Genomic DNA, 27,964 nt, shown 5'->3' on the forward strand with positions numbered 1-27,964 from the left:
CGCGGTGTGTCTTGTCGCTCTGGTGCAGGTCGGGACGACTTGCAACATGATTACTGAACGCTAAATTTCCGTTTCGGCAACTACCGACTAGCCTGACCAATCACGTGGAGCCAAGAATCCCATCAGTCAATCCACAGTGCTTGCAGCGGTCAGTCCATCATGCGCTTCATTATCAGCTTCATGATGACGAGGCTAGTTTTGCGAAAGACAAACAATCTTAAATTACTTCAATCAGACGTGCAAAAATCTTATAGATGCTTGACACTATCCCGATTCACAGTCTGAAAGGTGCTGGTCTCTTTCGTTCTGCTGTCCAGACAATACAAGCAATACGGACCCCGGGTTATCTAGGTGGCCGACATCAATTGCGTTGGTACTATGCACCCCAACCTACAAGGCGAGCACACTGTGCCTGCCACTTGCATCTGTCTAAAGTTAGCTATTTAAGCGTCTGGTCAAGAACGTTTAAAGCTTGTGTATGATCACATAATCTAGCACTGTAACTACGCTGACGCCTGACCCGGTCCATCTCTAAGCTTAGGAAGAACACCCAACCAGTTGTTTGACGGTGCATCTTCACCCTGTCCTGTAGCGGCTGATGTCTCTGTCTCTCCAGGTTTCCCACAAGTGTTTTTCTCAGCATTATCATATCTATCTCGCACCTCATGCCCCGTTCGGTAGCTGGATCCATCCTTTGCATCTCCAACGTCTTTACTTCGCAGTGTACTCTCGTTCGTCTCGGCATCGCTCCGGGCAGACGATGCAGATCTATGAGCATCGGCAGCTGCATGATCACTATTCTGAATCTCAGTTGGTGCGGTGGCTCGGTCTTCATCTATGCGCTTCTCTCCCCTATCTTCTGCGTTGATCCATGTTTGCAGATCTTCATCAGAAGGCTTGCGGAAACACCACATTTCATCAGAAGTACTGTATCCAGTGCCCATGCCACCTTGGAAGTTGCGCCGAAACTTCCTCTGGAGGCCAGCGGCCAATCGTTTCCTGAACTCATTGTCTACCCGTAGACGAGCGGCTATCCATTGGTCGGTCGGTCGGTGCTCGTCGGGGATGTCTTCCATGAGAGGCGTTTCCAAGATCTTCTCATCTGTCATGCACCTACTGATGATAGACTTCCCACCTCCAGAATCTGGTGCTACTAGCCTAAGGAACTCGAGGCTTGTACTGACATTGAGGTCAATAGCCCTTTGCGGATGGACAGTGGCCTTCAGGAACAACGATGAAATATGCTTGTACAAGATCGAGAAGTCGCTTTGGTTGATGTGCACGGAGCCTCGGACAGTGAAGAGATACGCAGGGGCGCCATGCTCGCTGGCCTCTCTCATCAGAGACATGGCTGCATCCCAGTTTTTCTGCCAATACATGAACGCCTCGCTGGCGATACCCAGTAAGGGGAGGTGTATCCGATGTTTTGGGTCGTCCACTGGTGGCTTTACAGGCGCACTGCAAGTATGTTAGTTTTGATGTAATAAGGGCAGAGACGTACTTACCCCCAAATATCATAGATGATTCCAGCCTGGACGTTAGTAAATCGCTCTGTATGCCTGAGCACCTCTACTACAGTCGCTGCTCCGAAACTATGGCCAGCGACGGTCATCTTATCTACGTGAAACCGATCTTTCCATTGTGCCCAATCAATTCCACTCAGGCCTCTTGAAGAGCCGCCAACGTAACCCTCCCCACGTAGATTCTGCTGTGCGATCTTCTCTCCATCACCAGCACATATGATCTTGAGTACACGGTATGCTTCCTCGAGTTCACAGAGACGCATTTCGATCTGCGCGCTCCGAAGTTCGCCGTCTACGCCGTGCTCATTGTTCGGTGCAGTATCCATTGGGTTATCTTTGGGAAAGATGTAGTCCTGCGATCGTCAGCCTATCACGCCCCGTATTACCCACCGCCAAAAAGAACCCAATGGAGACGTACGACATGGTGATAGCCTCGCGCGATCTCCTCCTCAGTGTGGTCCAGGTGCCGAAACTTGTCGAAACTTTCATCATCCTCTTCGTCCCCGTCGCAAGCACTATGTGTTGCTTTGCCTCCTCCCTGCGGGTCCTTTCTCCGCTTCCCTCGCCTCTTGTGGTTGACGAAAGTACGTGGCCCACTCCCATCTCTATGCTCCACCGCGCAAACGACGAAGCCATAGCTTGCAAACTCTGAGCACAAGCTACTGTATGCAGTTCTTGAGCCCCCAAGACCATGACTGAATATCAGCAGAGGGAATTTGGGCTCCTTGCCCATGTCCTCGGGCGGACTGCCCTGCTGGTTCTTGATCTTATAACCGTTCTTCTTCATGTTGCCTTCTGGAGGCCAATGAGTTGCAGGAGGAGCATTTCTGTAGCCACGTAGCTTCGTGAGCATGGTGGTTGCGCCAAAAATACCAATGCTTATAGAGCTTGGTATGCCAGCAAAACGCGCATAACCCTTCGCTGTTTCCATGCGTGGTCTTGGAAGCCATGTCTCTCGACTCCATTTCTTCTCTCCTCCTGGAGCGTTCCCGTTTCCACTTCCAAACGAGGAGGGGTAGTATAGTGTGAATAGAACAGTCTCCAACTGCAGGAGGTGCCGGCCCTTGCACTTTATGTTCGAGATCGGTCGGGGATTCTCAACAGGGACTTCTATCTCCATGCTTCCTATGGAGTACGGTCCTGAAGTAGGAGAGAGGGTGGAGTTAGGGTATGGGAGATGGTCGCGTAGCGATGCCGGGGGTCGTGTGCGTGGTTTCTTCGCGTTGGGCACCTTGTTTGAAGATGAGGGATTGAGGACGCTGCGTCGACGAGCGCCATGTTCTATGCCGGTAATCCGCGTCGTTTGACGCTCGAGATACGACATAATGAAGGATGAGCGACGGTAGGAACGGCTATGTAGGGTATCTTGAAAGGAAAAAGGAAACGTGCACAACAAAACACGTCAGTGCAAAAGAGCCACGCTCAGGGCGCGACTGGCGATGGAGCGATCGCGAAGACCCACGGTCGAAGATGCTTCGCCATGCTTAGCAGCGGCTATAAGACGCGCATGAGACGCTTGCTCCGTTGGCGAGACTGTGCGGATGCGCTCGGGAACCTAGTGTTGGTGTTTTGGAATCGAAGAACTTGACGTCATATGGCTCGGTTGCCCTTTCGAGCGCGCAGGTGGGGCCAATAGATTTTGCCCGCAGCCGAGCAATGCACTGCCCCTTGACCCAAGTCCGGTTCAACGTCCGCTCAAATCCCAATGGCAATGATTGAAGAAAAGCGGGACTCTGAAACCTGCGCGATTCTGATATAGCACTCAATTAAATTTTACCATGTGCAGTAGGAAACCATGTCAAATTGAGCTACTCATTAGTATGATAACTATCGTACGCCTCCAAACTTCCACGCCAATGCAAGATACAGTAAACCCGGTAAGAAGCATATGTCCGGCCCAACATTTCAAGAGGTCGGACTTAGTCGCTTTGGCTCAGGCTACGAGGTCTTTGACTTGTCCACCACCGGGTACTGGTCTGTACCGAAAGTAGCGTTGAGTGACACCTGTCCTGAGATTTTTCCGTTCTCCATGCGGATCCAAGTATCCACGACCCTCGCGTCCAACATGTCCTCTTTGACAACGATCTGGCGCGCACCGCGTGTCCAATCGGTGTAGCCGCCGTAACCCGAGTGGCGATTGAAGCAGATATTTAGCCCATTACCATTCTTAGGAGAGGTATCAGGGAGATCTTTGGCCCATTTCATGCACCAGTCTACACCGTGGTCGTGACCAGAGAAGACGGCCATGAGTCCCTCAGTCTCGACGAGCGCCGTCATAAACGGGATGTCGGCGCCGCCGTACTTACAGTTGTTTCCAGTGCTGTCGCAAACGTCGCCCTGGTGTCCTATGTTCTCTTCGTTAAGGCCTGGACTCGTCTTCCGGTCACGCCCGTTCTGTTGAAAAGATCTCGTTGCACGAATCGGAATATGCACAAAAGCCATACTGGGGATCGCACGGCCGTATTGCTGGGTAAACGCGTTGTTGGTATTGCGAAACCATTCGACGACCTGCAAGAGTCAGTACAGCACATAACATGGTAGAAAGCGTCACATACCTTTTTGTCAACCCAGTTGGGAACGCCGATATCGTCACCAGTTGGTTGATACTTGCGACCGCCCTTGCTATCGAAAAACCACATGAGCATCTTCAGCTCAGAAGCATTATCGGAGCTGTAAACAGGAACGAAGTAGTTGCTCCAGCCGACTTGATCGACTTCGCCAGCCACCGACTGCGCTGTGAAAGACAGCTTCTTGCCGTTCCGACCCTTGACGTCCCACCACATGTGTTCGGACATGTCTCTAGTACTGCAGGTCTTGGATGCATCATGGTTACCGAATGTCGCACCGAAAGGCAGGTTGCGGCTGACAAGTGGAGCCATGATCTGGTCGATCAGCGTGTTTGCGTTGCCAGGACCAACCCATTCGCAAGACACCAGGTCGCCATTGAGAACGACAAAATCAGGCTGCTCATTGTCAAGAACAGAGTTCATGACACCAACCGTCTTGAGGTCTGCATAGGGACGACCGCGCAGGGAATCAGCTACAAATGTTAGTGAGATCTGGTAACAGACGGATAATCGACGTGATAGCTTACGCTCACCAAAGTGAAGATCACTGAAGACGGTAACCGAGAGCTTTCTGTCTGGGGCGAATTGAATGCCTGCGTATTGAGGGTTATTTCTGCTTTGGATAACGGAAGCGCTGACAGTGATAGTCAGCAGCGACAGTAGCCATATATATCTCGTAGCCGACATGATGGATCAAGCAGGTCGTTGTAAGTTGATAGAGCCAATGTTAGCAGGCAGAAGAGTTGATCACTTAGCAAAATCAGTTTCAACGAGAGTGGATAGTGTACAAAAGGAAGTGAATTGGGGGAAAGACTATGCCCTTGAAAACGGTGAGAGGTGAGAATCGGGAAGGGACTCGCGACCTGATCGGGTGGAAAGTGAAGACCGAGCCGAGTCGCATTATAGGAAAGTGCCAGTACATAACATCTGTTGCTTTACTGTTTGTACGTATTGACCCCATATGATTGTGAATGCTGTGCCAAGGCATCATTGGATCGAATGACAGAACGACCTGGGCTATAAGAAGGTACGATTAGCACTGAGAAGTTGCGACTCGCTCCATTGTCAGCCAGGAATTATGCGCGTCACCGCAGTCTCTTCGAGTCTTGTTGTCACTCAAGATTCAGAACCAATTAAACAAAGACCAGAACACTCAGACACTGAGCCTACTGCAGCAAATGGTCAAAATGAGGACAGTCCTCCACATGATTCTGTTCTTTTGCGTTGAACAGCCAACACCCCAGCGATGCCTATGAGCAGGACATGGAGTGCATGGGTAGAGTTGGTTAAGCTAACGGTAGCCCGGGTTGTGTAGTGCTCGGGGGTCCGCAAGTCGATCGCGCTAGCCAAGACTTCCCCACCAAAATTTCCAGACGCGCGAAGCCGGCTATCACTCCTTCACCTCACCTGCAATGAACGCCGAGGCATATCTGCGCAAGCAGGGCTGGCAGGGCTCAGGTCACTCTCTCGATCAATCTGGCCGCGGCATCAAAAAGCCGCTTCTCATCGCGCACAAGAATGATCAGCTAGGACTCGGCAAGAAGAAGGCCGCGCACACGACAGACGACCAGTGGTGGTTGCGCGCATTCGACCAGAGCCTGCAAAGTATCGGCACGGGAAAAGATGTATGCGATCATGTCTTTTCGCACTTGCGCCACCAAGCGACTGACCTTCCACATAGAGCACACTCGACCAGATTCGAACGCAGGGCATCTATCGTGGCGGTCTATATGGCTTCTTCGTAAAGGGCGAGATGATTGGGGGTACCATCGGAGATACCTCAGCGACTACTACAGACGCATCGAACCCTGCTTCTGGCACAAGCACTCCCCCTACATCCGCATCCGATACCGAAACACCTGTGCCTACGAAGGAGAAATCTGACAAGAAGAATAAGCGCAAGCGAGATGAAGCAGAGGCGCCATCCGGCAAGAAGAGCAAGAAGGCCAAGGGTCGTACTGCAGAACTAAAGGATGATCGGAAAGCCGTGGCAAAGAAGCTCGCGAAGCTGAAACCCGCCGAAAAGACCGATTACGAGACACGCGCCAAGGCAAAGGGTCAGACGCTCGAGCAATACGTCCTTCGTCGCATCCAGAAGAAGACCGAGACGCGCACATCCAAGCATGTGGAAGGAGTCAAAGAGAAGAAACAAAAGTCCGATGAAAGGGAGAAGAAGAGCAAAAAAGCAGACAAGGCGCAATAGCAGTGATCAAGACATGACAGCTGGAGAGTACAGTAGTAACCGGCCGGGTCAATAATCAACCCGCCATGCGTTGCGTGTATATCTCTCAATTTGGGTACTGCTCGGAAGTGCATGCAGAACATCTCAGGGGCCATTGCTATAACAAGAACAACAGCTCGAGAAGCTGGATACTGTGAATATCCCCTTGAACATCGAGACAACATCTTAGGGGTTGCAGGAAAGGGGAGAAAACGTCGATGACGGCTTCGGGCAGCTCTACAAGGGCTTAAGGTAGAGACCGTAAGGATGACTCCAGCGCGGAGAACACGGTTGAGACGCGAGATGGGATAGATTTGAGAAGTTTAGATACCCGTTATATAAGCGAGACCCTGTATAACACGGATCGCACGATGTTGTAGAGAGCGAGTACTATCCGATTACTCAAACCACCTTGATCAACAATACGCAAATCTTACAATCACACTCCCTCCCACCTACAGTATCATACATTCCCATCATCAAAATCATCAAAATCATCATCTATCCAAAAAGAAAGAAAGAGAAAAATTCAAGCGTCGTCAACGAGGGGCAACGCCAAAGAAACACTACCTTCCCTGATCAATCTCACCCTGTCTTCCCACTCAGAATCCAGGGCCTCTTCTCCCAGAACTCATCCTTGATGATATCAACATGTTCCATGAGCACAGTCGCCTTGCTCCTCTTTTTTCTGTCTTTATCTTTTTGCGTACGACTCATGTGTACCGGACGACCTTCATTGGTTTGTTGGGGATTAGCAACTACGGCCCGACTTCCAGTTTCCGGCTGTGGCTGTTTGCCTTTGTCCGGTTTAGTCTTGGAGGAGTTTGACTTTGAGGGGTTGGGTCGGTTGACATCTTTGTTGCGGCCGGTAGACGGCCGGCTACTGGGCAAGGGATGGGAAGTGGCGTAATTTTGGGAACTTGAACCTGTTGATGTTGTCGAGGATAGAAGGGTGTGGATGTCTGGGCTCGAATAGGGGTATTGCAATGATGCTGATGTAGGCGCAGAATGCGTTGGAGTAGAAACAGCGTGGAGTTCCGCGATGCCCGGGTGGGAGACATTTCCCTGACCCCAGACGTGCCCGCCTCTGTTGTCTGAATCGCTAGTTCTTCGTTGGGGCGACTCAGTTCCATTGGTGGATGCAATGGCATACCTGTTCCATTCTTGCTGTGGACTATTTCCCTTGACCTTTTCTCGCGTACGCATCTCTTCCTCTGCGCTCATTGGGGGACTTGGTAGAGCCTTGTTCTTTTGTATTGGTGGGCTGACTTTACGGGGTGGCGTGGATGTTGTGTCTCGAGGGCTGACTACACTCTCTTTCTCATCGAAACTATCTCGTGTAGCTTTGAGTGTCGTAGTGGATCGATGGACCGGTAAGGATAGCTTGCGCGGCTTACTGTTGGCAGGAATGCTCGATATACGCAATGGTATAGATGGCGGTTTCGGTGGTGCAGGTGTACTGGATGACGCAAAATATGTCGGCAGCGAAGGCTGGCTTGGTGATCGTTGTTTGAGCCGAGAGGGTTTCACCTGGGGTGGGTATGACGTCGTCAAAGAAGCTGATGCAGAGTGCGAGAATCCATGGCTGACCGCTGCATTCGTATGATGACGGTAGCCAGCTATGGGAAAATCTGCGGGGAAGTCGCCCTGTGGTGTCACCGGTGAGAAATTGGTGCGTGTTGTTGGATTTGGTTGATTCAATGACAGAGGTGGCTTGCTGCTTGGCTTTAATATTGGTGGAGATAGAGGCAAAGGCGTCAATGAGGGTAGGTGCTGTTTGCCATTCGATGAGGGGTTGTTATTCCATGTTGCAGTTGATGGCGGAGAAAGCGGCATGGAAGAACCTGGCATAGGGCTATTGTTCTCAGATCTGATCGGGTTGGACCTAAGCGGGTTAGGAAATGCTGATCTCGAGATGTTAGGTGGTGAAGGTGGTGGCGACGGAGTCGATGTTGTTGACAAGAAGGTCGGACGCGAACAAAGCTCTGGAGACTCCATCAATTCCTTTTGATCTGGAAGATATGGGATGGCCCTCTCGATAGACTGGGATGCCCGGTGACCGGATGCTCGCTTTGGTGTTGGCTGAGCTATAGGTGGCGTGGGAAAGTCTGCCAGCACAGGTGACGCTATCTGCTCGACCGGCGGTGGAGTAGGGAAGAAGTCTCGGTATAGTACCGTGCCCTTCTTGAAGCACTCCGGTTCGTTGTTGTAGTTGATTCCAAACTCCTTGAACAGAATCTCGTTCTTATCGGACGAAACTGTTCCCTTGAGTCTTTGTTCTGCTTCTCTAGCTCCCATGCCACCCTGCTGAAGCAGAGTCCAGAAAGTAGTGTTATAAAGATTGTTGATGTGGCCTGGGCGATGGTCAAATTCAATTCACGATTAATAGAAAGATAAAAAAGAGGGTCATAGGAGATGCCTTTAGCCAGAATGCTGACAACAGAGGGTAGGAAGGGGCCGACGTATCATATTACTTACAGTCAACTTGACGCCAGCTCATGTAATCCCGAAGATTAGAGTCGCTTGGGTAGCACACTGCACGTCCATCGAACGAGGGCAAAGGAGGTGTAAGCGGCTTATCCGGAAAGTATGTAGACCAGGACCACACATAGTACGAGGTAAATGTCGACACAATTGTCGTAGTGAGCTTGCTAAATCCGGGTCAGTTCTGGTCAAATCGCCAGCGGGGATCAACTAGTTGCACCAATGGGAGTATCTCCGTACCTTGCTCGTCGTTCGAATAAGGCACAGTCCTTGTGAAAGACGAAACTGCGACCCACGTCAGCTAAGCAGTCCCGAAACATGCTACCCCACCCATGTATATACCGTGCCGGGAACCTCGGGCGGCCTCGATGGAACATCAATTTACCTCAAACATAACATGCTCGAATGGAAAAAATGCAACGTACCTATATTCGTCGCTGTTACCGAATGCAAGGACAAGGTCAGGCAACTCTTTCATGACAGCCTGGGCTGCAGCGTTCATGACGTCGAGCCCATTCTTATCGTTCGGCTTGACGAACTCATACTTTGACGTAAACCTATTCGCGTATTGTTAGCGAAAACCGCTTGATGGTGTATAATAGCCGAAAATGTTGGCCTAGGGCAGCAATATCCGTTCATGCAACATGGTTACGGGTACCTGCATATGCCGGACCGAGAAAGTTTGCCAACTCAAGTGAAGGAGAGAAAATTGGTGAACGTACTTGGAAAAGCCACGTCCATCTATCCGTACTACAATCCAGGTATTGGCCAGTAAAGCATCGGGCTGCTCAAACTGGCGCACATATTCGTATCTGGAGTCCGTTAGTTGAGGTCCGGCGAGCTCGTGCAGGCGGTCAGCTCTCAACGATGGCGGCTGCTTCCCCACCCAGTCGAGAAGCTATCGAATACTTACTTGCTGTTCGCCATTTATGACCTCTCTGCCGATAACAACCTTTCTTCCCCGGCACAGGCGCACTGCATAGTCTTTGAGCGATGAACGACAAGAAGATGACGGACGTCAGCGCGAGCTTGTTTGCTGCTTGGGCGTGCGCAAGTGTGGTTTTGAAGGCTGAGTGACTCCGGGGCTAAGGCTACCACAGCAAAAGACGGTGTTTCAGGTCCGCAGATGTAATGCAGCTACGGCGACAAGCTTCTCCAGCCGATTGAAGCGCGGATATCGAGCGCGCAATTGGCATCCTCCGAGTTGACTATCATGCATTGTGTGGGCACGCCCGCGGGTCGCAGAAAGTCTTTCAGCATGGGATGAGTCCCCACACTCCGTTCCGGACGATCGCTAGCGCTTGGACCACAGCAATGTCTCTTTGGAAAAGCCCGACACGCATCAACTTGCGCATCGCGTTTCCGTATGCAAAGAGAAGGGCTTCTTAGAAAGGAGAGCCCGACGCGTACTCATGCCAAGCAGCTTTAGCAGTTTCCCCTCATCGCACAGACGAGCGCATGAAGCACTCGGACATGCGGTATCTACCGACCCATACGTAGTTGCCGGAGCGGCGCGAGCGGTGAAGGTGTTCAGTCGCATACCCGTGCTTCTAACAAATAACCGGCACGTGTGGCAGTTGCTGCTGGCTTGATGCTGGGAGAGAAGCCGTAGCCTGACGCATACGGGACACCGGCCTCTTAGGGATGGATACTAAGGCCAGCCACAACACCATCTTCAAACAACAACACCTTGCAATGTACAGGGCCAGCGCCGACATGTATCCGGAAAGTCGCTATCCAGCGCGTTTGTCGCCGCAAAATTCGTCTCAACCTCCGAGGTTGGCGTTATCATCTTCTTCTACTCTTTTCGAGAGCTTACTTGGCATCGACTGAGATATGATGGTAGAAAATATTTCTAGAAAGCTATAGCGGTCAAGTCTGCAGGAACCATACTGTATCTCACAATACATTCATCCGGACAAAAATTCTGCAAGCACACCGTCCGTTATGACTGCATATATTCCTCATGGCTGCAATTACTCATCTGATGGGCAACAGCCTCTCCCAGCCTAACGAACTTGCGTGACAATTTAATTATTGAAAGCAACAGGCATCGCCACAAACGAAGGGCCGGACCGGCGCCACACGAGCGTATCATAGCGTCGATGCCGGCCTAGATGTACTTTCCCACTGTTTATTTCAGTTCTCTAAGTTCCCCACATCTCAACTTTAGACCGTCGGTCAGTCTCGTATGACATCGTGCATCCGATCTGAGCGACGCTATGCGAGTAAGATTCATCATGCGCCTTGGGGTAGAAAGCAGAAAATAACAAAGAGCCCTCACGCGTCAATCATTGTCCCCTTTTAGCTGCTACGCGACGCTCTTGACCTTATTCCAAATACTTGCACATGGCCAGGTTATGCTGTCATCAATCATCCCAATGACAATACGAGTCTTCGTTTCAGGCCAGCTTTTTTGTTTTTGCGTTCGTTTTGTCATGATCCGATTGCAATTGTTTTGAGTTGAACTTTGGATTGGTTGGCTATGTGGTGACCCTATTTTACCGGCGGCTGCGTCTGAGATGGTGATATCTCCGTCTTTAACCACGGCAGTAGTGGTGGGTCTCCAATGCGACTGTGTGGAGGTCTACCTAACAATGGTTCTTTACTCGGGACAACGTTCGCAAATGGTTGGTAAGGTTGAGCCACAATCCAGATCTCACACAATATGTATTGGTGATTGTGGCGACAATAGTACATGGCTTCGTTGATACATCTCCATCATGTCCATCGCTGTCTGACAGCTTCATAACACTGAGCTTCCGTGTACCTTGCACTGGCACCCATGTAACATCTGTCCTCCCCTCTCCTATGCAAAGACATACTTTCTTCGCGAACTCTTGTGTACTAAACCGCTTGGAGTTAATGAAGCTGTCCACAGCATCAAAAGATACCTTCCATGGTGGCAAGGAACCTGAGTTACCAGTTGTGGCCGCATCTGCATCTGGACACGTCTTGTAGCCATGTTCGAATCTGAGCTTGAGCAGGTACGACAGGAAACACCACGACTTCTTATTCTAACAACCACAACACATGAAGGGATCTTGATGCGAGGTCGTGAGATAGACGGTAAACATTCGCGCTTCCTAGCACAAAAGCAATCCTCGGGTCTTTCGTAATTTTTCGCGATGGATCACTGGATGATCAATGGCAACTCCCTGGAGCCAACAACCTAGTTGCCGTATAGATTCACTAGTTTTCTTGACGAAACTTCATTCAGGGTACCAGTGCACTTGATTGAAGGCCCAGTCCCGGTGTTGGCGGTTCAATGGACGAGGGCGCTAATTGCGGCATCAGCGACTTCATCATGGAGACCAAGTCGGCCGCTTTGAACGGTTTCTGCATGACGCGATCCTGCACACTCCGTTAACATACGGTTGATACTAACAATCTTTGGGTACTTACTGCTCCGGCAGCGATAGCCGTATCGATCTGTTCTTTTCGGACATTCGCTGTAACAGCGATGACGGGCAAACGTTCAGAAGCGTACACCTGTTCTTTCTCCCTTCTACGAATCTCGCGCATCGCGCCAAGGCCATCAAGCACCGGCATCTCCAGATCCATCAGTACGATGTCGAACGTTTCTCTTTCCAGTATCTCAAGAGCCTCTAGACCGTGGTTTGCGACTGAAACATGACATCCTGCTTTTTTGAGCTGCTTGCCGAGAACTTGTTGGTTGATGATGTTGTCCTCCACTAACAACACGTGCAGTTGTCGAGCCGCTGCTTCTTGTCCAGCCTGTTGGAACATTTCTTTGAGGGTCCTGGGCTGCCATTCCACCCTTCGCGTTTTGACATAGAATCCGAATGTCGATCCTTGGCCCAGAACCGACGAGACACCTATCTCACCACCTTGCTTCTCAGTAAGCGCTTTAGAGATGAACAAGCCCAGTCCGCTACCTCCATACTTGACATGCGTCTTTACGTTTGCTTGTCGAAAACGCTCGAATATCTTGTAAATTTCCTTCTCTTGTAAGCCAATTCCGGAGTCCTTGACTGTGAACGCAAGGTAAATCTCTTCACCAGTACCCCAGTCTGGATTGCTGGTAACGTCGCCGTCTTGCTTGCCATCCGTTGCCCAGAACATATTTCTTGGGAATAGATCACGGGGATCTGACGTACTAGCACCGAAGCGGATGGAGATGTTCGGCTCTTTCGACGGCTTGACGAACTTGATCGCATTCGTTAGTAGATTGATGAATACCTGAGTCACCCGAGATGGATCCAAATAAACGTGGTCAATGCCTAGGGCCAGAAAAGATTTGTCCGGTGTGATGTTGTACGAGATCTTATTCGTCTTCAGCTCAGCCTGGAAGATGTTGACGATGGAGTCTACAAGCTTCGTGGGCTTGACTGCGACAGGCGTTATAGACAAGAGCATGGAGTCGAGTTTACTCAATGTGAGTACATCGTCGATGATACGTTTCTGGTGATTTGCACATTGCATGATGACGTTTGCGCTTTGTATGTTGTCATTCAGAGTATCGAGGCACGGTACGGGTATATCGGCGAGCTGGGTTTGGCACTCTTCAATCGCATTGGCAATCGCGTCTGCGCAATGCACGATGGCGCTCAACGGGTTTCGCATCTCGTGCGAGACTACGTCAATGAAGGCCTCTTGCTGTCTTTTTGCTTCTCTTGCTTCGGCGGCCAATCGGGCCTGGAAATTCTGTGCCCAACACAATCTACTAATGTCAGTCGTACAAGCCATTACACTGATCACACTTCCATGCTCGTCGCGATATGGGAAGGCTAGAACCTGTAGCTGGGCAGGCTCGGGATCGCCCGTGGGAGGCGTGTACATGCGCTTCAAACGCAAGTCGGCTGTAACGTGGTCGGCGCCTTTAATCAGACGTTCCCAAACATCATCAGCCTTTGCTCGATCATCGTCGTGATAAGCTTCGAGAAATGCAAGGCCAACTGCATGGTCAGAAGCAGATTTCCCAGCTAGCTGGTAATAGTGATCATTCGCCCAAAGCATTAAGCCATCCAGAGAGACGTGGCACATGCCTACAGATGCATGATCAATCAGATGACGTAGCTTGAGATCGCTAAAAGCAAGGTCAGCTTCCAGCTGCTCTTGACGCTTTCGATTGGCTTCACAATCGACGGCAGACGATACAATGCTCGAAACCATGCGACTGAGATCTCGAATGAACTGTTTGCAGATATCGTCGTGTGGGCGGTAGGGATTTGTACCAAATACGAGATAGCCAAAGAGGCGTGTTCCGCACATGATAGGGCTTATGATAATCTTCTTGGACGGCGCACCCCAACCTCCCCAAGAGGTAGCTAGGAATCGGTCGTCGTGCTCGATAACCGTCTGTTCTGCACCGGCTCGTCGCAGGTCTGGGATCAAGCCTTCTTCGCTATCAATAGTGGCTTCTTCCACGATGAGGCCATGTCCTTCTGGAAGTCCATTACAACCATGGAGTCGCAATCTGTTGGAGCCTGGAGTCTCATCGATTCGGTAGAGCATGGCCATGGGCACGTCGTTGGCGTTGGATTCGAGCGTGGTGAGGATGTGGGAGCAGACGTCGTCGACACATTGAGAGGGGACAGAGGCAAGTGTGTTCAGACAGTTGGTGCGGCGGTCGGCGAGTTTTTGGCTTGTGACCTCGTAGCTAGTTGCGTCAGTTGGGGAACGAAGCCTAAGCTGTGTGCGACTGAGAGGGCCATGTTCTGCAAGTTGTCCATTGAACGTAACTCACGTCGTGTTGATGAAGCCCTCGATGGCGCCTGGCATGCCTACTGGCACAAACCCGCCCGAGAAAAACGTCTCCTCTGTATACCCCTTCCGCTCAACCACCGTGGGCGTAGCCGAGCTGTAGTTTACGCCAGCGCCTGTTCGCTTGGCCTCTACGAAGTATTGGCGAATAGACGGCCAGAGATCCGGATAGCCTTCCTGGAAGAGGGATCCCATAAGCTTGGGATGCACGCCGGCAGCAAGAGGCGCATATGCCTCATTGTATATAGCCGTGAGATTGGAGATGTCCCCCCACCAGAGGCAAGCCCCGCGTGAATCAGAAAGGACGTAGCTGGCAAAAAGTCGCAGCGTCTGGCTCCATGTGCTTGTTGGTCCCAGGCTGGTACGCGACCAGTCGGTGTTGCAGAAGAAGCGGATATGATCTGTCTGAGGCAGCGCGGCTGTCCAGTCATATGCGCATCCCTTGTCCTGGTCGGGCGGGCTCATGGGAGGAGCCCCGAGGCCTTCTTCGTCCGGAGGAGGGGTGAGCATCTGCATGTGGCTGCCGATGCAGATGTGACAGTCGCGAGAGAGAGACACAAACTGGCTGCAGCATTCTCAAAAGAAATCGGCGGTCGCGCAGACAAGACACGGCCAGAGCCCGGCTATCTTATGTCCATGCGATCCTTTGGTTTTGGTTGACAGCGACGGTGCGTCTCTCGGCCAGGGTTGGCGTTGATGGAGGGTGGGCACGGGCACCATCGAAGATGCAAGTGCTCTCACTGCCGATCTACCGGAATCCGATCGCTTCGCGCCGAAATCACATGTCTTCAGAGCATACCCCATACTTCACTCTTAACTCTATTGTCTACATAGGCCAGCGCACCCTGCATCTGGGCAAACGATATCTCAACTCTCACACAGCGACAAGACATGTCGTGTTTTGCCAAAGCGAATCTTCTCCTCCTGCGGACATCACGCCGCCACAAGCGGATGATCCTTTTTGTTCATCGACCGATCACCAAGATTTGGGCCATGGGGATAACAGGGGCGCCATGCTTCTACCATACAATTGGGCTGCTCCCGGAGTTTCGCAGCCTCACCGAACACACCTAGTCGCTAATCATCGTCCCACAGCATTAAGGCTAAATACTAATCCAGCACTATAATCCACCTGCTCGTATGATGTCTGTCCGAACCGAGTACATCTGACTCAAAGCACTGCAACCTTCACCGGATTTAATGCAATTTGCACCCACGCCTGTTCCACTTGACATTCGATGAAAACCCTCTCTACAATTTTCTCCTCTCTCAACCACCATGTTAAGCAGCCACCGCCTTGCGATCTCGAATCGTGAGACCAGAGGGATACAGTTGTTCGAATGTTTTATTCGAATCGTCTTCGCCTTCTAGCTTGGCGCGGAAACAGTACGGTCGGTCATCGCGACAAATGAGCTGATAGCTTCCTTTGTCGACTTTGCATCGCTGCACCGTACGCAACGTTCCATCTGCCTCGATCACGAGCGTCGAGTGCCATGGCGTTGCGCCCAAAGCTCCTTTTTCTTGCTGCGGAATGATAGCCATGGACAGCTTATCTTTACCACCCGAATCGTGGATTGATAGACGGATGTATTGTGTAGGTACGGCTGCCAGCGCAGCGGAAAACGCTTTCCATCGACCCATCATCTCCTTTGCTGTGTTGGCAATATTCGCAGCCTGGTCTTCTGGTGACAGCGCGTTGTGCCGATCGTTGAAAGCCAGGTCCTGCTTTAGAAACTCGAGATACTTGGTATGCGTCATCTGCATGTCGCTAGTGGATGTGTTGGCCATGTCCGCTTCGAATTTGGGGTCACCAAAACGTTGCTTGAGCTCTTTTCGAATGTTTGCTGCATGCTTCAAATAGTACTCTTTTGACTGGAAGTCTCCGGGATAATCGAGCAGGTCCCAGAGGCGCAAAAAGCTAAGGTTCTGAAGCTTGTTGGCTGCAGCTATTTCTCGCACGCCCTGTCCAAAGTTCCATACGGTTTCATCGGTCACACCAAGCAGATCTACCATCGTCAGCAATATATCGAGGCATGGTGTTGTTTTCCTCCAGCTCACCGTTGTATACGAGACCATCAGATGTGATGTGGCATTCAGCGCCATGCCCATAGATCGCTTTGATTTTCTCGCACAGCCCATCCAGATGTTTCAGCGCAAGCTCTTCGCCCAAATCCGGCAAGACACCCAGCACCTTGTCTTTCTGATTTGGCGATTTGAAAGGGAAACCAGGTAGTAACATGCGAATTGGTTCCTTGCGCTCTACCTGTCCCGCCACAATAGGTAGGAACGTCTCAAACCCATCCCAAGCTCCAGTCCGCTCGTAGTTCAGACCATACTGTTCGACAATCTTTAGTACTTCGGTCGCTTTTGCGTCTGCGTCGGTTGTATCGTCGATGGGAGCCATGGTATCTGTCGCGTCCTCTGTGATGCAGAGTTGCGACAGACCTGCACGTTATATACGTGATGATCTGCTGCGTTGCACCTTCAGCTCCTGCCGGGGCTGCATCCAAAACAAGGCGTCCGCTGAGGCACAGCTGTAAGCACGCATCAATTCGCGCCCGCCTGCTACGCTCGCGTATGCTGAAATCACGATGCGACGAATCTGAAGAGATACCGAGATCCATATTTCTTATTATTGTGTTACATTGTTGCGAAGAAAGCCCTTGTTCTTGTTCAATTCGGACGTTGAAAGCTCATAGGAGTTATTTCCCCCTTTTGCAAACGAGTCGTCAACAACCAGGAACGTGTTGAAGCAATCTATTTGTGGTCATCCAGCGCTCCCAGCTCCAGCCTCCGCGGCTGATAGCCCCGCAATAGCTAGCTGCAAGCGGCTAGCAACAGTGGCACACATCAGCCCCCAAGCTTACCCAGATATGTCTCTTCTCTTTTACACTCTGGATACCTTCCTTGCAAGATGCTTGTTAATGGATTCTCGCACGCCTTACAGCGGTCTCGACCACGTATCACTTACCTCATATGCTAATGCACGCGATGCTCGCATTCTGCACAATCTAGACGAAGCGCATGTAGCTGCGTTGGACTGCACCTATCGTGACGTGGGTCGCTCTGATCAACCTCCTCCTCCATCTTTCCAAGGTTGTGTTATCCTTATCAGGTGTATGTTAGATCGGCCAAGTGGACTGACCAAACATGAAGCCGATGGATCGTGCTCTCAGTTGTGGCACGAAGTCTGTCAGAGGTCGATGGAAACAGTCTTTCGCCCAGCCTCGAGGAGAAGTAGAGACTGGACTTCTTGGAGCTGCCTCTTGTTTTCTCTTTCGCCTCTCAAAAAGATCCCAATCCCAAACTGCCCCCTCGAAACCACCCTTCTTATCAAGTTTATCTCGAGTAGTTCCGTCCTTAAACTCATTCCAGACCTTACTGCCTCCTTTACTCCTGGCAGTGTTCATTGCCTTCTCGTGTATTTCTGGAATTGGAAGCTGGACCTTCCCGCGCTCAGCTGCTTCTTGTAAGGTACGCGCTCTGTACTTTCTCCCTTCTTGTCCCACGCAAAGCTCAATCTCTTCTCAAGATCTCAGTCATTGCAAACTAAGGCGGCAATCCCCTAATCGTCACCGAGTCTGACATGCCCACCTCTGATTATCCAGGCAAGGATGACGACTGAACAACTTACATACCCTTGTTCCTTGAGATCATAGACGGAGGATTTATTGAATTTACTGATACTAGCAGTCTTCCAGATTGCATTTGCAGAAAAGAACGCTTTTACCGAACGAGAAACTTTAACGATTTCCACTTCGGATATCTGCGAAGCATGAACCTGCAATACATCTCTGCAATCTTGTCGATAAAACTAGTTGTAGCTACCAGAAGCTCGGCCATAAAGTATACCTAGGTACTTTGGTCGACCGGTTCATGTCGTAATTTTGAAGAACCACACCGGAATGACACAGCGCAGTCTACTGACATTATACCAATCGCTAAACGAAAGAGATTAGGAAGATCATCGGAAGGATATTATAGAAGTGATGCCTGGCGAGATTTGTAGTCAGTGTAACTTGCCTTTAACAGAAGCGGGGCATACAAGTATTACGTCATTTGTGGGGTTCGGCAATCACCTAACATGGCAACCGGTCTATTACAAATCATTGATACACTATGTCGGCAGACAACTGGTAGAGAGAAACGACAAGCTTCGGCTACTTACAAGGTACTCATAATGTCGGTTTTATAGTCTTTGTAAAGCTTCTGCATTACACAGCATTGGTAAATAGCGTTTGTTCACATACAATTAATAAATCGGAGACTTGTATCTTGGAAGAAGACACCGCTCATTACCCTATCACACTGATTTTCTGCTTACCATCATGCCCATTCTCATAACTGGTGCATCCGGGTGAGTGCGCTTCTATTGGCCAAGTCTACTTTATAACTCATTGGTCTGATAGATACCTCGGAGGCTCGCTGCTTGCACAGCTACGCAACACCGCCCTCCCAGGAAATGAGACTATATATGCTCTAGTCAGGTCTCAAGAACAGGCAGAGGCAGTAAAGGAATATGACGTACTTCCTTTCACTCTCGATTTGCAGGACGAGAAGAGTGTTACGAAGAACATTGTAGATGCACAGATCTTCGTCGTCTATTTCCTTGTAGACGCTGTGAATTGCGATATGCAGATACCTCTAATTAAAGCTCTCGGAGAGGTCAAGAGGCAGACCGGACGGGAAGTGCACTTTCTACACACCAGCGGCGCAAAGATGTTTAGCGAGCATGCAGGAATGCCCACCGATAGGAGACTTGTTGACACTGATCCGGCATTGTACGACCTCCAGAAAAGCTCCGAGTCTCCACACGAATTCTTCACCAAAGTAAGTCGCACACAAGCAGCGAGTGTAATACTTCTCTCTGTTCCACAATCTTCGCATCCCAATCATGATCATTCATGCAAATCTAGGCAGCGAATACGAACATCACCGTCATCGAAACGGCCGAGAAATACGGTGTTCGCAGCTACATTTTTGTTCCATGTATCGTGTATGGCGAAGGTAAAGGCTTTGGGAACAAAATCTCGATCCAGACTGTTGCGGTGGTCACAGCTGCGAAGGGTTCTGGCACCGTCTATGATGTCAACCCGGAAGACCGGGTGTGTGCAATTAGAAAAATATCCAGGCGACGACCGGCATACTAACAGCCTACCCAGACTTGGCCAGTATGCCATATTGACGATAACACAAAGCTTTATGTAAAGCTGCTAAAGAGTATTCTGAGTGGCGAGAATCCAGGGTATGGCAAGGACGGGTACTATCTCGCTTCGTCTGGCAGTATGGCGTGGTACGACATATACGCCGCCATGGCAAAAGCACTTGCGAAGCGTGGGGTGATCAGTAGCCCTGATGTTGAGAGAGCAGACGATGCCGCGCTTGACAAGATGGCGCAGGCCTTGGGCTGTCCTAAAGATATGGTCGCAGTGCAGCTGGGTGGAAAGTAAGTCCTTATGCATCTCCACAAACGATGGCTCAAATGCTGACCTAGGACGCAGATGCACATTCGAAGCAAAAAGGGCCTATAGTTTGGGCTGGAGGCCGGATCATGCGCCGGAGCATATCGTCGAAGTGGCAGATGCCGAGGTCGAGCTTATCTTAAACCATATAGGAACGACCACTGGCAAAATTACTAAGAGATAGGAGAAAGAGCCAGAAGGAATCTTCGACTCTTATTTCTAGTATGGACAAAGCATCCCCATATTCAAGAATCGAAATATCCTTCCAATCATCTCATAGCCAAACCCACTTGTTCATCTGTACCCATACTGACGAGTATCTAGCTGATATCGGTCCTCAACCAGATACGGCAGAGTTGCTCAAAATATCCTCTAGTTCTGCCTTGGTATATCTTTGCTGTGGTTGCTGCAGTGTAGCGTCAGCCACATCCCTTGCCCTTGTATACTCAATCGACTCACCTCAATGAACTTTGGCCCATCATACTCGCGACACAACTTGACATACTCCACCAACGGGCCCATAATCGTAGTATCTACATTCAGCGCTGGACCGCTCAGCGCGACATCCAAGTCATAAGCCAGCACAACGATCGGGCCTCGAAACGGCAATCCGAAGGTCTTGTTCTCAGTCAGGGCACGCTCTCCATGAGTGTTGGCGTCATAGTTGATTTGGACAAAGTACGGTAAGTATCGGTTATGGAAAGAGAGCTTTTTGATCTCTTGAGCGGGTACAGCGGGGAAGTGATGTTCGAGGCCGCCTACCGTACCTTTCTCGTCGAACGCGAGGACGGAGAAGAGAGGTTTGTGAAACTTTTCGGGGAAGTATAGGACACGCCGCAGGGGTTCGCGTATGGGTTTCTGGGTAGCGTTGACATATGACTTGCAGATGAGCTTGTGGTTGGCATCCCAATCATGCTTTTGACAGGCTGGTGAGCAATAGCGGATGCTCTTGCACTTACTGCACTTGTTCTTCGCGCCGAACGCATGACAGGTAGCGCAGAGATCTGGGATGTTGGTGGGCGGAGGGGAGATCGGAATATAATCTTCCAGCATGAGGGGATAGCCGAAGTCTTGAGATATATGTGACGCAATTGAAGACATGGTATCAGCCTGTGGAAATCTCACATAACAAGGCGACACCAGGACTCAGGAATACTGCAGGTTTTGAAATAAAAAAAGTAGCTCGAATCAAGATATGATGAAGGTCATCGCAGAGTCAATAAGTAGGATAGGAGAAAATAAATAGAACTAGCATGAGTTGTAAAGCGTGTAGGACAAGGTCAAGGGACTTTACCTCACTCTAGGAATATACGACTTTACCTCGAGTGGATAGTAAACGCCCAGGCAGTCTCAATACGGGCGATAGAGCCACTGCGATGGATGAAAGAAGACGTCGAAATCTACACCACCAAACACACCGATTGCCGGGAAGAGATCAGACTCTCCTCTCAGCCCAGTGTTACCTCCCTCGCTCCTCACGTCGAGCTCCTCGTTGCCATCCCAGCCGCCTTCCTTCACTCCATTGCGCGTGAAGAAAACATCAATATCCAACATCCTTCCCTGCTGCGACTCTTCATATGAGGGTGGGTTCCGGGGAACTGAGAAGGTTATCCCGATACCCACAGTATCACCAGGCTTGAAAGCTGAGGTGAAGTCGATGCCGCCCCATGCATCGTTGACATACTTCCTTCCGTCATCACCATGCACACCAAGACTGGCACGCTCCCAACCTGGAAGACGAAAGGTGGGATACGGTGGTGCGACAAAGCCTATGGCAATGCCAGCGTCTGCTTCTGAGAAGGAGATACCACCACGACCTATGCCAATAACTTTTAGCTCGAAATAGATAGTCTTGGAGCGCTGCGTGTTGAGTGGTGAGTCCCAGAACACGCTATACATGGGTAGATTCGTGAGGACGCTTGAGTCTCTGCACTTGGCATGGGTGCGACACCGCCAATGCCCAGCTTGAGGTTGAGGAAGTAGATCACCCAGATAAGATGGCGCCTTCAACAAAGCGAGCTGACCGTTCTGAATCGCAGCATGAGTGCTGGGCTGGAGATTTTGTGGTGGCCATAATGGGTTCATGTTCGTCCAAGCCAAGGCACGATCACCTTCCTCGGTAGACGCGTTGGCAGTAGGGGAACTATCGTAGCCCATCGACGGTGGCGGAGGCAAAAGTGAAGTGTCAGGGATGACGGTCCAATCGTGGTATGGCGGAGGATCCCAACTAGGAGGCGGTTGCTGCGGGTACGAAGGAGGCGGTCCCGCTGGAGGTGCGTAGCCTGAGGACTCGCGTTTAGGCGGAGGTCCGGGAGGAGCAGTATACGACGAAGATCCGTGGTGTGGTGGGGGTCCTGGAGGTGCAGAGTACTCAGACTTGGACGATGATGAAGCCTGGTTTGGTGGCGGGCCAGGAGGGGCTTGGTACTTTTCCGTTGGCGCTATGTTGTGTTGTTGTTCTTGGGGCGAGTTGTAATAAGGATTATTCGAGTTCTGGTTGTGGTCATCCGTCCCGTATGAAGGTCTTGTGGAACTGTCATCACCCTTGATCTTGTCTTTCAACTTTTTGAACATGATGACTCTGGAGACTGAGTACTGGAAGCAAGTATCTAGTCTTAACTTCGAAGCGGGCAGTAGAGATTTGATGGATCTTTGTTTGTGGTGGTACTGCTGTGACACTACAAGTAGAACGGGCGCAGTTCAATGATGATGTATGGATGTTGGCCGTTTGTGGCTGTGCATGCGTGAACAAACATGTTAGCTGTCACCTAGCCTTCTACGTCATCGCGGCTTGGCGACGGCCTCCTAGACCCGAACCTCGTTTACGCTTCAGAATCCACCTAGTGTGACCGCAGTAGAAGTGCTGATACTGATGGAACCTGTGTAAAGACCAACAGATACCGTTTTCTTAAGTCATGCCTCGGCCGAATACCTTCCAGCCACAGCCTTTCGCTTAACCCGTCCCTCCAAGAATTTCACCGGAACCTCGACTTCGACATCTCTCAGCCAGTCGCCCATGCCCTTCGCGAAAGCATCCAACCTACTGCTCCCGCTGACGCCCCTACCCAAGACTCCATAGACCACAAAATGTACCGCCATGATAGCCTCGAACTCCACTCTTTCTACGAAGAAGCTGTCGCTCCAACTTTCTCTAAACATTTCTTTGAGTTTGGGGATGGTAAGAAAGCTGCGGAGCCAGTCCCAGGTTTCGGCATAGAGAGGTGATCCGTGTGAGTAGGATGATGGCAGGTTGGTGGGTACGAAGAAGCCAATGTTTGCGTTACCGCCTTTGTCGCCCGATCGGGCGAGCACTACGTCTCCCAATCGTGCACGCGTTGTTGGACCAAAAGACTGAAAGCCCACTGGATTCAGAGTCTCGTAACTCTGCCGTTTCCCGATTTCCTCAAACTTTGGCGGCGGCGTGGTCGTCACTACCCTCGTCCTGCCAGATTCGAGCATGTTGATTGCGGTTTTGAGCTTGTTTTGCGGCCAAACCGCCGGATAGAAAGACAGGTACGGTTTCGGTATCGCTGTGCGATGGTCCATCGTACTATGAAATCCCGAGTAATGTTGCATTGCAAAGTCAGCCAGCAAGCTCGCTAGGCCCAGGTTCACATTCGGATCGCTCGTCTCGGCAAAGATTCGACAGTATGATGTACTCCGGAGCTGACTCTTCGGGTCGGTCTCTGGTACGCCTATGCGCTGGAATTCCAAGATGTCGAAACTGTTCAGTATGCCCTTCTGTTTGAGACCGAATTTGATTATACGTTCCCAGAGGTTGAACTTCTCAGTGGTTGCATATCCGGTTGCATTGACGACAATCTCAGACTGGTACCCTGCTTGATAGAAGATGGCGAGTTTGGTAGTAGGTGGAGGCGGTCCACCTTTGATGCCCCACACGCGGACTCTGTCTAGAGCTTAGCGATACTGCTGTCGGTGAAGAACAATGACGATTAGAAACATTCGGACGTACCTGTTTCTGTCCTCAGCTTTGACCTGCACCTTGTCCAGGATCGCCTTGACGTCGCTATTCAGGTATACGTTCCCCTGCAACTCGTATAGAAACTGACATTTGACAGTATCCTCAGTAACAAAACCTTTCCTAGCTTCATGTTTCGTAATCACACAAGTACCATCCTTTTCGATCTCCGCAATACCGAAAGTGAGATCGTAGAGCTCGTCCAAAGGATACTCATAAAAACCCGCAAAGTTCGAGCCCGTCACATAACCACTGCATTCGATAAGATGACCCGCAATAAGCGCTCCAGCAAGCGCATCGAAGTCGGTGTCGTTCCACGAGTACCAATACCATGCAGCGCCGATGACTGGACTGGCGTCTGCGACACGACCGGCGATGATGATGTCTGCGCCTTCTTCAAGGCCTTTCACGATTTCGCGAGCTCCGAGGTAGACGTTCGCGCTGACGATCGGCTTGTCACTCTTCAGAATATCAAGTACATGGTCAGCGACCGTCACCTCGCTATTGTCAGAATCCAGGTGTGGTGGTAAACCTTTCTCTTTGACGTCCTTCATCTCATTGATCAAGTTATCACCTGACACATACGCCACCGTCAAGTCATAGCCTTTACTCGCGACCTAACCATATATAAGTAAATTCATGCACTAGATGTCTAGGGTGAAGAGTGCAAACTCACGAGTTTTTGTACCTTCTCCGCTAGACCCTTGGGGTTATGCGCACCGCCATTAACAACGACCTTGATTCTCTTCTCATTCAATAAATCGATGGTCTGCTCAAGCCCATCCCAAGCTGTCTTTTCCCACCCAGGATGCTTGCCCTCTGCATGTGCCTGAGCGTTTTCCGCAATGTTGACCTCGGCAAGATAGTCGCCCGTGATAAAATCTGTATCTCCCAGTTCTGCTTGGTAGCGCATATGGTACCCTGGATCGCCTAGGACAGGTCAGTCTGAGATTGAGGCTAGGCGCAAGGTCAGTGTTACCTTTGTATCCTGAGCAGTTCGCTACCCTCACTGGCCGGGTCCCCCGCTGTGTAGTCCATCTACTGCTGTAATTTGATGACATGACTGGCCGTCTTCGTAGTCAGAATGGAGTTTGAAATTGATACTTCCTCTACAAGCTCCACGTATTCGCCCACCCTTTTGATGTTCCAACCTGGCCCGACAAGTTCGTTGACTTGTTTTCCGATTAGTTTGTTGAGTGATTCGCACAAAATGGTTATATACGCTATTCAATGTCGTGACAACGGCGTACAAGCCTACGCAGGGCTGGAATCCAACACTATAGCAATACAAGTTCCATTTAAGCCATCCCATCAAATATCCTGGATTCAATACCACATCCTCTTCCTAATACAACCCTAGATGCGGGGTGATACCCCACCTTGGGCGACTCGACTAGTTCGATCTACCGAGGACCGAATCGGGTATACCCAACGTTGGTGCGATGCAATATGCGTTCATCTATCATGATCGGCAATGCTTGAATGTCACAGCTGACGACTAAGGTTTTGTAGCGCGATGTTGCTGGTGAGCCGATTGGCGTAGTGGGCGCTTTCGTACGAGACCCAATGAATGATCGGTCCAAGTGGGTCACAACTCGGATATGTGAGAACAATAAAGCTCTCGATACCCGCATGTCGTAGCTCTGCCTTTGAACTTACAAACCCAATTCCAGACCGCTGATACCATCATGACCATCAACGATACGAACGGTCATACCAATAGCGTGAACAATGCTACCAACGGCAGTTCCAAAAGTTACTCCGTTCCTAACGAAACGCAACATGTATTCGACGATGGAATATTGAAAAACCCTCTGATCGCTCCCACACTCCCCGCAGAAATCGCAGAATGCGCGAAGAAAGTCCAGTTCAAAGGCACATCTAAGCCCAGTATACCGATAAACTGGCGCTTCGCCGAAAGTATCTCAGCACTCAAGGGGCTAGAAGCGGCCATGATCAATGTTCTTCTGAAGAGGAAATATGGCTTGGAACCACAAGAAGCGATCATAGATACGTGAGTTGCCAAGATATAATCTTCGTTCCGGACGAGCACTTTTCCAAATAGCTAACGCGTGTCGGTCAAACAAGCGACCATGCACAGCTTTTCTTCATGTCCATCTTACTCAACGTTGTCGACCCGGAAGGCGAGAAGATCGAATTTTTAACCAAACCATTTGCAAAGGGGTCGAGCGCATACAACAAGTACTTCAAGAACTGTGATAAACATGATGGAAGTAGGAGTACATACCGTGTAGCGGCTACGAACATCTATCGGTGCAAAGATGGAAGATACTTCCATTTGCACGGTTCCATGAATCCTGATCCAACCCAGGAAAGTGTCGGGTTGCCGTATGACAAGGAGTTGTCAGAGAAGGAAGAGCCGTGGACCCCATACGTGGAAAAGTTGGCACAAATAGATTCCGGCGAGATGCAGAAGTTGGCGTCGGATGTGTACAAACAAGCTGGTACAATCTGTTGGACGACTGAGGAGTTCAAGAAGAGCGAGCATGGTAAAGCAAATGCTCATGTCGGCCTCTATGAAGTCCACGACATCAAGAACAAGAAGCAGCCAGCGTGCTGGTGGTCAGATAGCCCAGAGACGAGTGCAAAGAGGCCACTTGCAGGGCTCAAAGTAGTCGATCTGACCCGCGTCATCGCTGCGCCAGCTCTGACGAGAGGTCTTGCGGAACTCGGTGCTTCGGTAATGAGAGTAACAGCAGAGCATATTACCGACATGTCCATGCTACACGTCGATCTCAACTGGGGAAAATGGAACTCGCATCTTGATTTCCGAAAGGAAGAGGACCGAGAAAAACTACGCGCCTTGGTTCGAGATGCTGATGTAGTGGTGCAGGGCTATCGGCCTGGTGTACTCGACAAATATGGGTTTTCCCCGGAAGGCTTACTGGATCTGACGAAAGATCGAGAGCGTGGTCTAATCGTTGTGCGGGAGAATTGCTATGGCTGGTATGGACCTTGGTCATATCGCAGCGGTTGGCAGCAAATTTCTGATGCTTGCTGCGGCGTGTCAATGGAGTTTGGACGAGCTATGGGCAGAGACGAGCCTGTCACACCTGTCTTCCCTAATAGCGATTTTTGCACGGGTACGTCTGGAGTCATCGGAGTGCTGAATGCACTACTTCGAAGAGGCGCTGAGGGAGGTTCCTACAAAGTCGATGTAAGTTTTTTCACTGTTCTTGTAGCATTGTTGATACCAACGTTTATAGGTCGCATTGAATTACTACTCTCAATGGCTAGTAAATAGCGTCGGCACCTATCCTAAAGACGTCTGGGAAGAAGTCTGGACACGTAACGGACATCAGGTATTCCGCCACTACCACAATATGCAGTATACGTTGCCGCACTACATGAAGATGTTGGCCGAGAACTCGGGATCCGTGCTCTTCAAACCAGACTTCTTCGAGGTTCGACACGCAGGTGCAATCGGAAAGGACGTGAAAGCTGTTAAGCCCATCATTCAATATCCACAGGGGAATGTAAAGCTCGGATACAACGTAGGAACGCGAGGAAACGGTGTAGACCAGCCGGTGTGGCCGAAGGATCTGATGACCGAGGTCGTGTCATAATGAGTCATCAGCTTTGGTCTATGAATAGCGTAGTATGACCAATCGCACAGCCATCTGTCTGTGGAAACAAAACCAATGAATTGTGTAGCATTTTAAGTAGATGGGTGGATATGAGGTGTAATCGACGCGAGGAATCTTGAGATGTCAACGCGAAGAAGACGCGCTAGGCGGACACGTCTACGCGTCTTCACGTGTATCCGTCTCGGGCGAAATCTCACTCGAAATCATCCGCTGCACAGATGGACAATGACGATACCCAAATCTTTGACGTCCAGATACGAGATCAAGAATACAACTGCATGAGTTAAAATTACACATCTCCACCACTGTAAAAAACTTGGAATGCTTCTCGACCAAACACTAAGCATCATTGACTCACATCCTACTCAACATCGCCTTGCCCGTTAAAGCCAA

General features: G+C 50.4%; 11 protein-coding genes across 11 annotated transcripts; 3 read left to right on the forward strand and 8 right to left on the reverse strand.

Moving 5' to 3' along the window:
• Positions 1 to 503: 503 nt before the first annotated feature.
• J4E82_006296 (uncharacterized protein) lies at positions 504 to 2,847 on the reverse strand (the record flags this gene model as incomplete). The annotated part of the gene is made up of 3 exons (XM_051732553.1): positions 504 to 1,458; positions 1,506 to 1,876; positions 1,942 to 2,847. The coding sequence occupies 3 exons, from the start codon at positions 2,845 to 2,847 to the stop codon at positions 504 to 506; spliced, it is 2,232 nt and encodes a 743-aa protein (XP_051587699.1).
• A 614-nt stretch (positions 2,848 to 3,461) lies between these two features.
• Positions 3,462 to 4,777, reverse strand: J4E82_006297 (uncharacterized protein; the record flags this gene model as incomplete). The annotated part of the gene is made up of 3 exons (XM_051732554.1): positions 3,462 to 4,031; positions 4,079 to 4,563; positions 4,618 to 4,777. The coding sequence occupies 3 exons, from the start codon at positions 4,775 to 4,777 to the stop codon at positions 3,462 to 3,464; spliced, it is 1,215 nt and encodes a 404-aa protein (XP_051587700.1).
• Positions 4,778 to 5,502: 725 nt separating this feature from the next.
• On the forward strand, positions 5,503 to 6,293 carry J4E82_006298 (uncharacterized protein; the record flags this gene model as incomplete). Its single annotated transcript, XM_051732555.1, has 2 exons — positions 5,503 to 5,715; positions 5,772 to 6,293. The coding sequence occupies 2 exons, from the start codon at positions 5,503 to 5,505 to the stop codon at positions 6,291 to 6,293; spliced, it is 735 nt and encodes a 244-aa protein (XP_051587701.1).
• Positions 6,294 to 6,896: 603 nt separating this feature from the next.
• On the reverse strand, positions 6,897 to 9,722 carry J4E82_006299 (uncharacterized protein; the record flags this gene model as incomplete). Its single annotated transcript, XM_051732556.1, has 8 exons — positions 6,897 to 7,707; positions 7,733 to 8,084; positions 8,291 to 8,665; positions 8,790 to 8,962; positions 9,036 to 9,080; positions 9,221 to 9,352; positions 9,518 to 9,607; positions 9,709 to 9,722. 8 exons carry the CDS (start codon positions 9,720 to 9,722, stop codon positions 6,897 to 6,899), a joined length of 1,992 nt encoding a protein of 663 aa, XP_051587702.1.
• A 2,289-nt stretch (positions 9,723 to 12,011) lies between these two features.
• J4E82_006300 (uncharacterized protein) lies at positions 12,012 to 15,038 on the reverse strand (the record flags this gene model as incomplete). The annotated part of the gene is made up of 3 exons (XM_051732557.1): positions 12,012 to 12,149; positions 12,201 to 14,418; positions 14,506 to 15,038. The coding sequence occupies 3 exons, from the start codon at positions 15,036 to 15,038 to the stop codon at positions 12,012 to 12,014; spliced, it is 2,889 nt and encodes a 962-aa protein (XP_051587703.1).
• Positions 15,039 to 15,803: 765 nt separating this feature from the next.
• On the reverse strand, positions 15,804 to 17,070 carry J4E82_006301 (uncharacterized protein; the record flags this gene model as incomplete). The annotated part of the gene is made up of 3 exons (XM_051732558.1): positions 15,804 to 16,528; positions 16,581 to 16,967; positions 17,067 to 17,070. The coding sequence occupies 3 exons, from the start codon at positions 17,068 to 17,070 to the stop codon at positions 15,804 to 15,806; spliced, it is 1,116 nt and encodes a 371-aa protein (XP_051587704.1).
• A 1,780-nt stretch (positions 17,071 to 18,850) lies between these two features.
• On the forward strand, positions 18,851 to 20,168 carry J4E82_006302 (uncharacterized protein; the record flags this gene model as incomplete). Its single annotated transcript, XM_051732559.1, has 5 exons — positions 18,851 to 18,879; positions 18,932 to 19,352; positions 19,439 to 19,627; positions 19,685 to 19,968; positions 20,024 to 20,168. 5 exons carry the CDS (start codon positions 18,851 to 18,853, stop codon positions 20,166 to 20,168), a joined length of 1,068 nt encoding a protein of 355 aa, XP_051587705.1.
• Positions 20,169 to 20,321: 153 nt separating this feature from the next.
• J4E82_006303 (uncharacterized protein) lies at positions 20,322 to 21,085 on the reverse strand (the record flags this gene model as incomplete). Its single annotated transcript, XM_051732560.1, has 2 exons — positions 20,322 to 20,390; positions 20,444 to 21,085. The coding sequence occupies 2 exons, from the start codon at positions 21,083 to 21,085 to the stop codon at positions 20,322 to 20,324; spliced, it is 711 nt and encodes a 236-aa protein (XP_051587706.1).
• Positions 21,086 to 21,334: 249 nt separating this feature from the next.
• J4E82_006304 (uncharacterized protein) lies at positions 21,335 to 22,558 on the reverse strand (the record flags this gene model as incomplete). The annotated part of the gene is made up of 1 exon (XM_051732561.1): positions 21,335 to 22,558. The coding sequence occupies one exon, from the start codon at positions 22,556 to 22,558 to the stop codon at positions 21,335 to 21,337; it is 1,224 nt and encodes a 407-aa protein (XP_051587707.1).
• A 339-nt stretch (positions 22,559 to 22,897) lies between these two features.
• J4E82_006305 (uncharacterized protein) lies at positions 22,898 to 24,876 on the reverse strand (the record flags this gene model as incomplete). Its single annotated transcript, XM_051732562.1, has 4 exons — positions 22,898 to 23,346; positions 23,536 to 23,891; positions 23,958 to 24,580; positions 24,640 to 24,876. The coding sequence occupies 4 exons, from the start codon at positions 24,874 to 24,876 to the stop codon at positions 22,898 to 22,900; spliced, it is 1,665 nt and encodes a 554-aa protein (XP_051587708.1).
• Positions 24,877 to 25,651: 775 nt separating this feature from the next.
• On the forward strand, positions 25,652 to 27,550 carry J4E82_006306 (uncharacterized protein; the record flags this gene model as incomplete). Its single annotated transcript, XM_051732563.1, has 3 exons — positions 25,652 to 25,977; positions 26,052 to 27,141; positions 27,191 to 27,550. 3 exons carry the CDS (start codon positions 25,652 to 25,654, stop codon positions 27,548 to 27,550), a joined length of 1,776 nt encoding a protein of 591 aa, XP_051587709.1.
• Positions 27,551 to 27,964: the final 414 nt, after the last annotated feature.

The sequence above is a fragment of the Alternaria postmessia genome (genome assembly GCF_024291825.1).
Source record: "Alternaria postmessia strain BMP 2775 chromosome Unknown scaffold_36, whole genome shotgun sequence".
Classification (NCBI taxonomy): Eukaryota; Fungi; Ascomycota; class Dothideomycetes; order Pleosporales; family Pleosporaceae; genus Alternaria; species Alternaria postmessia.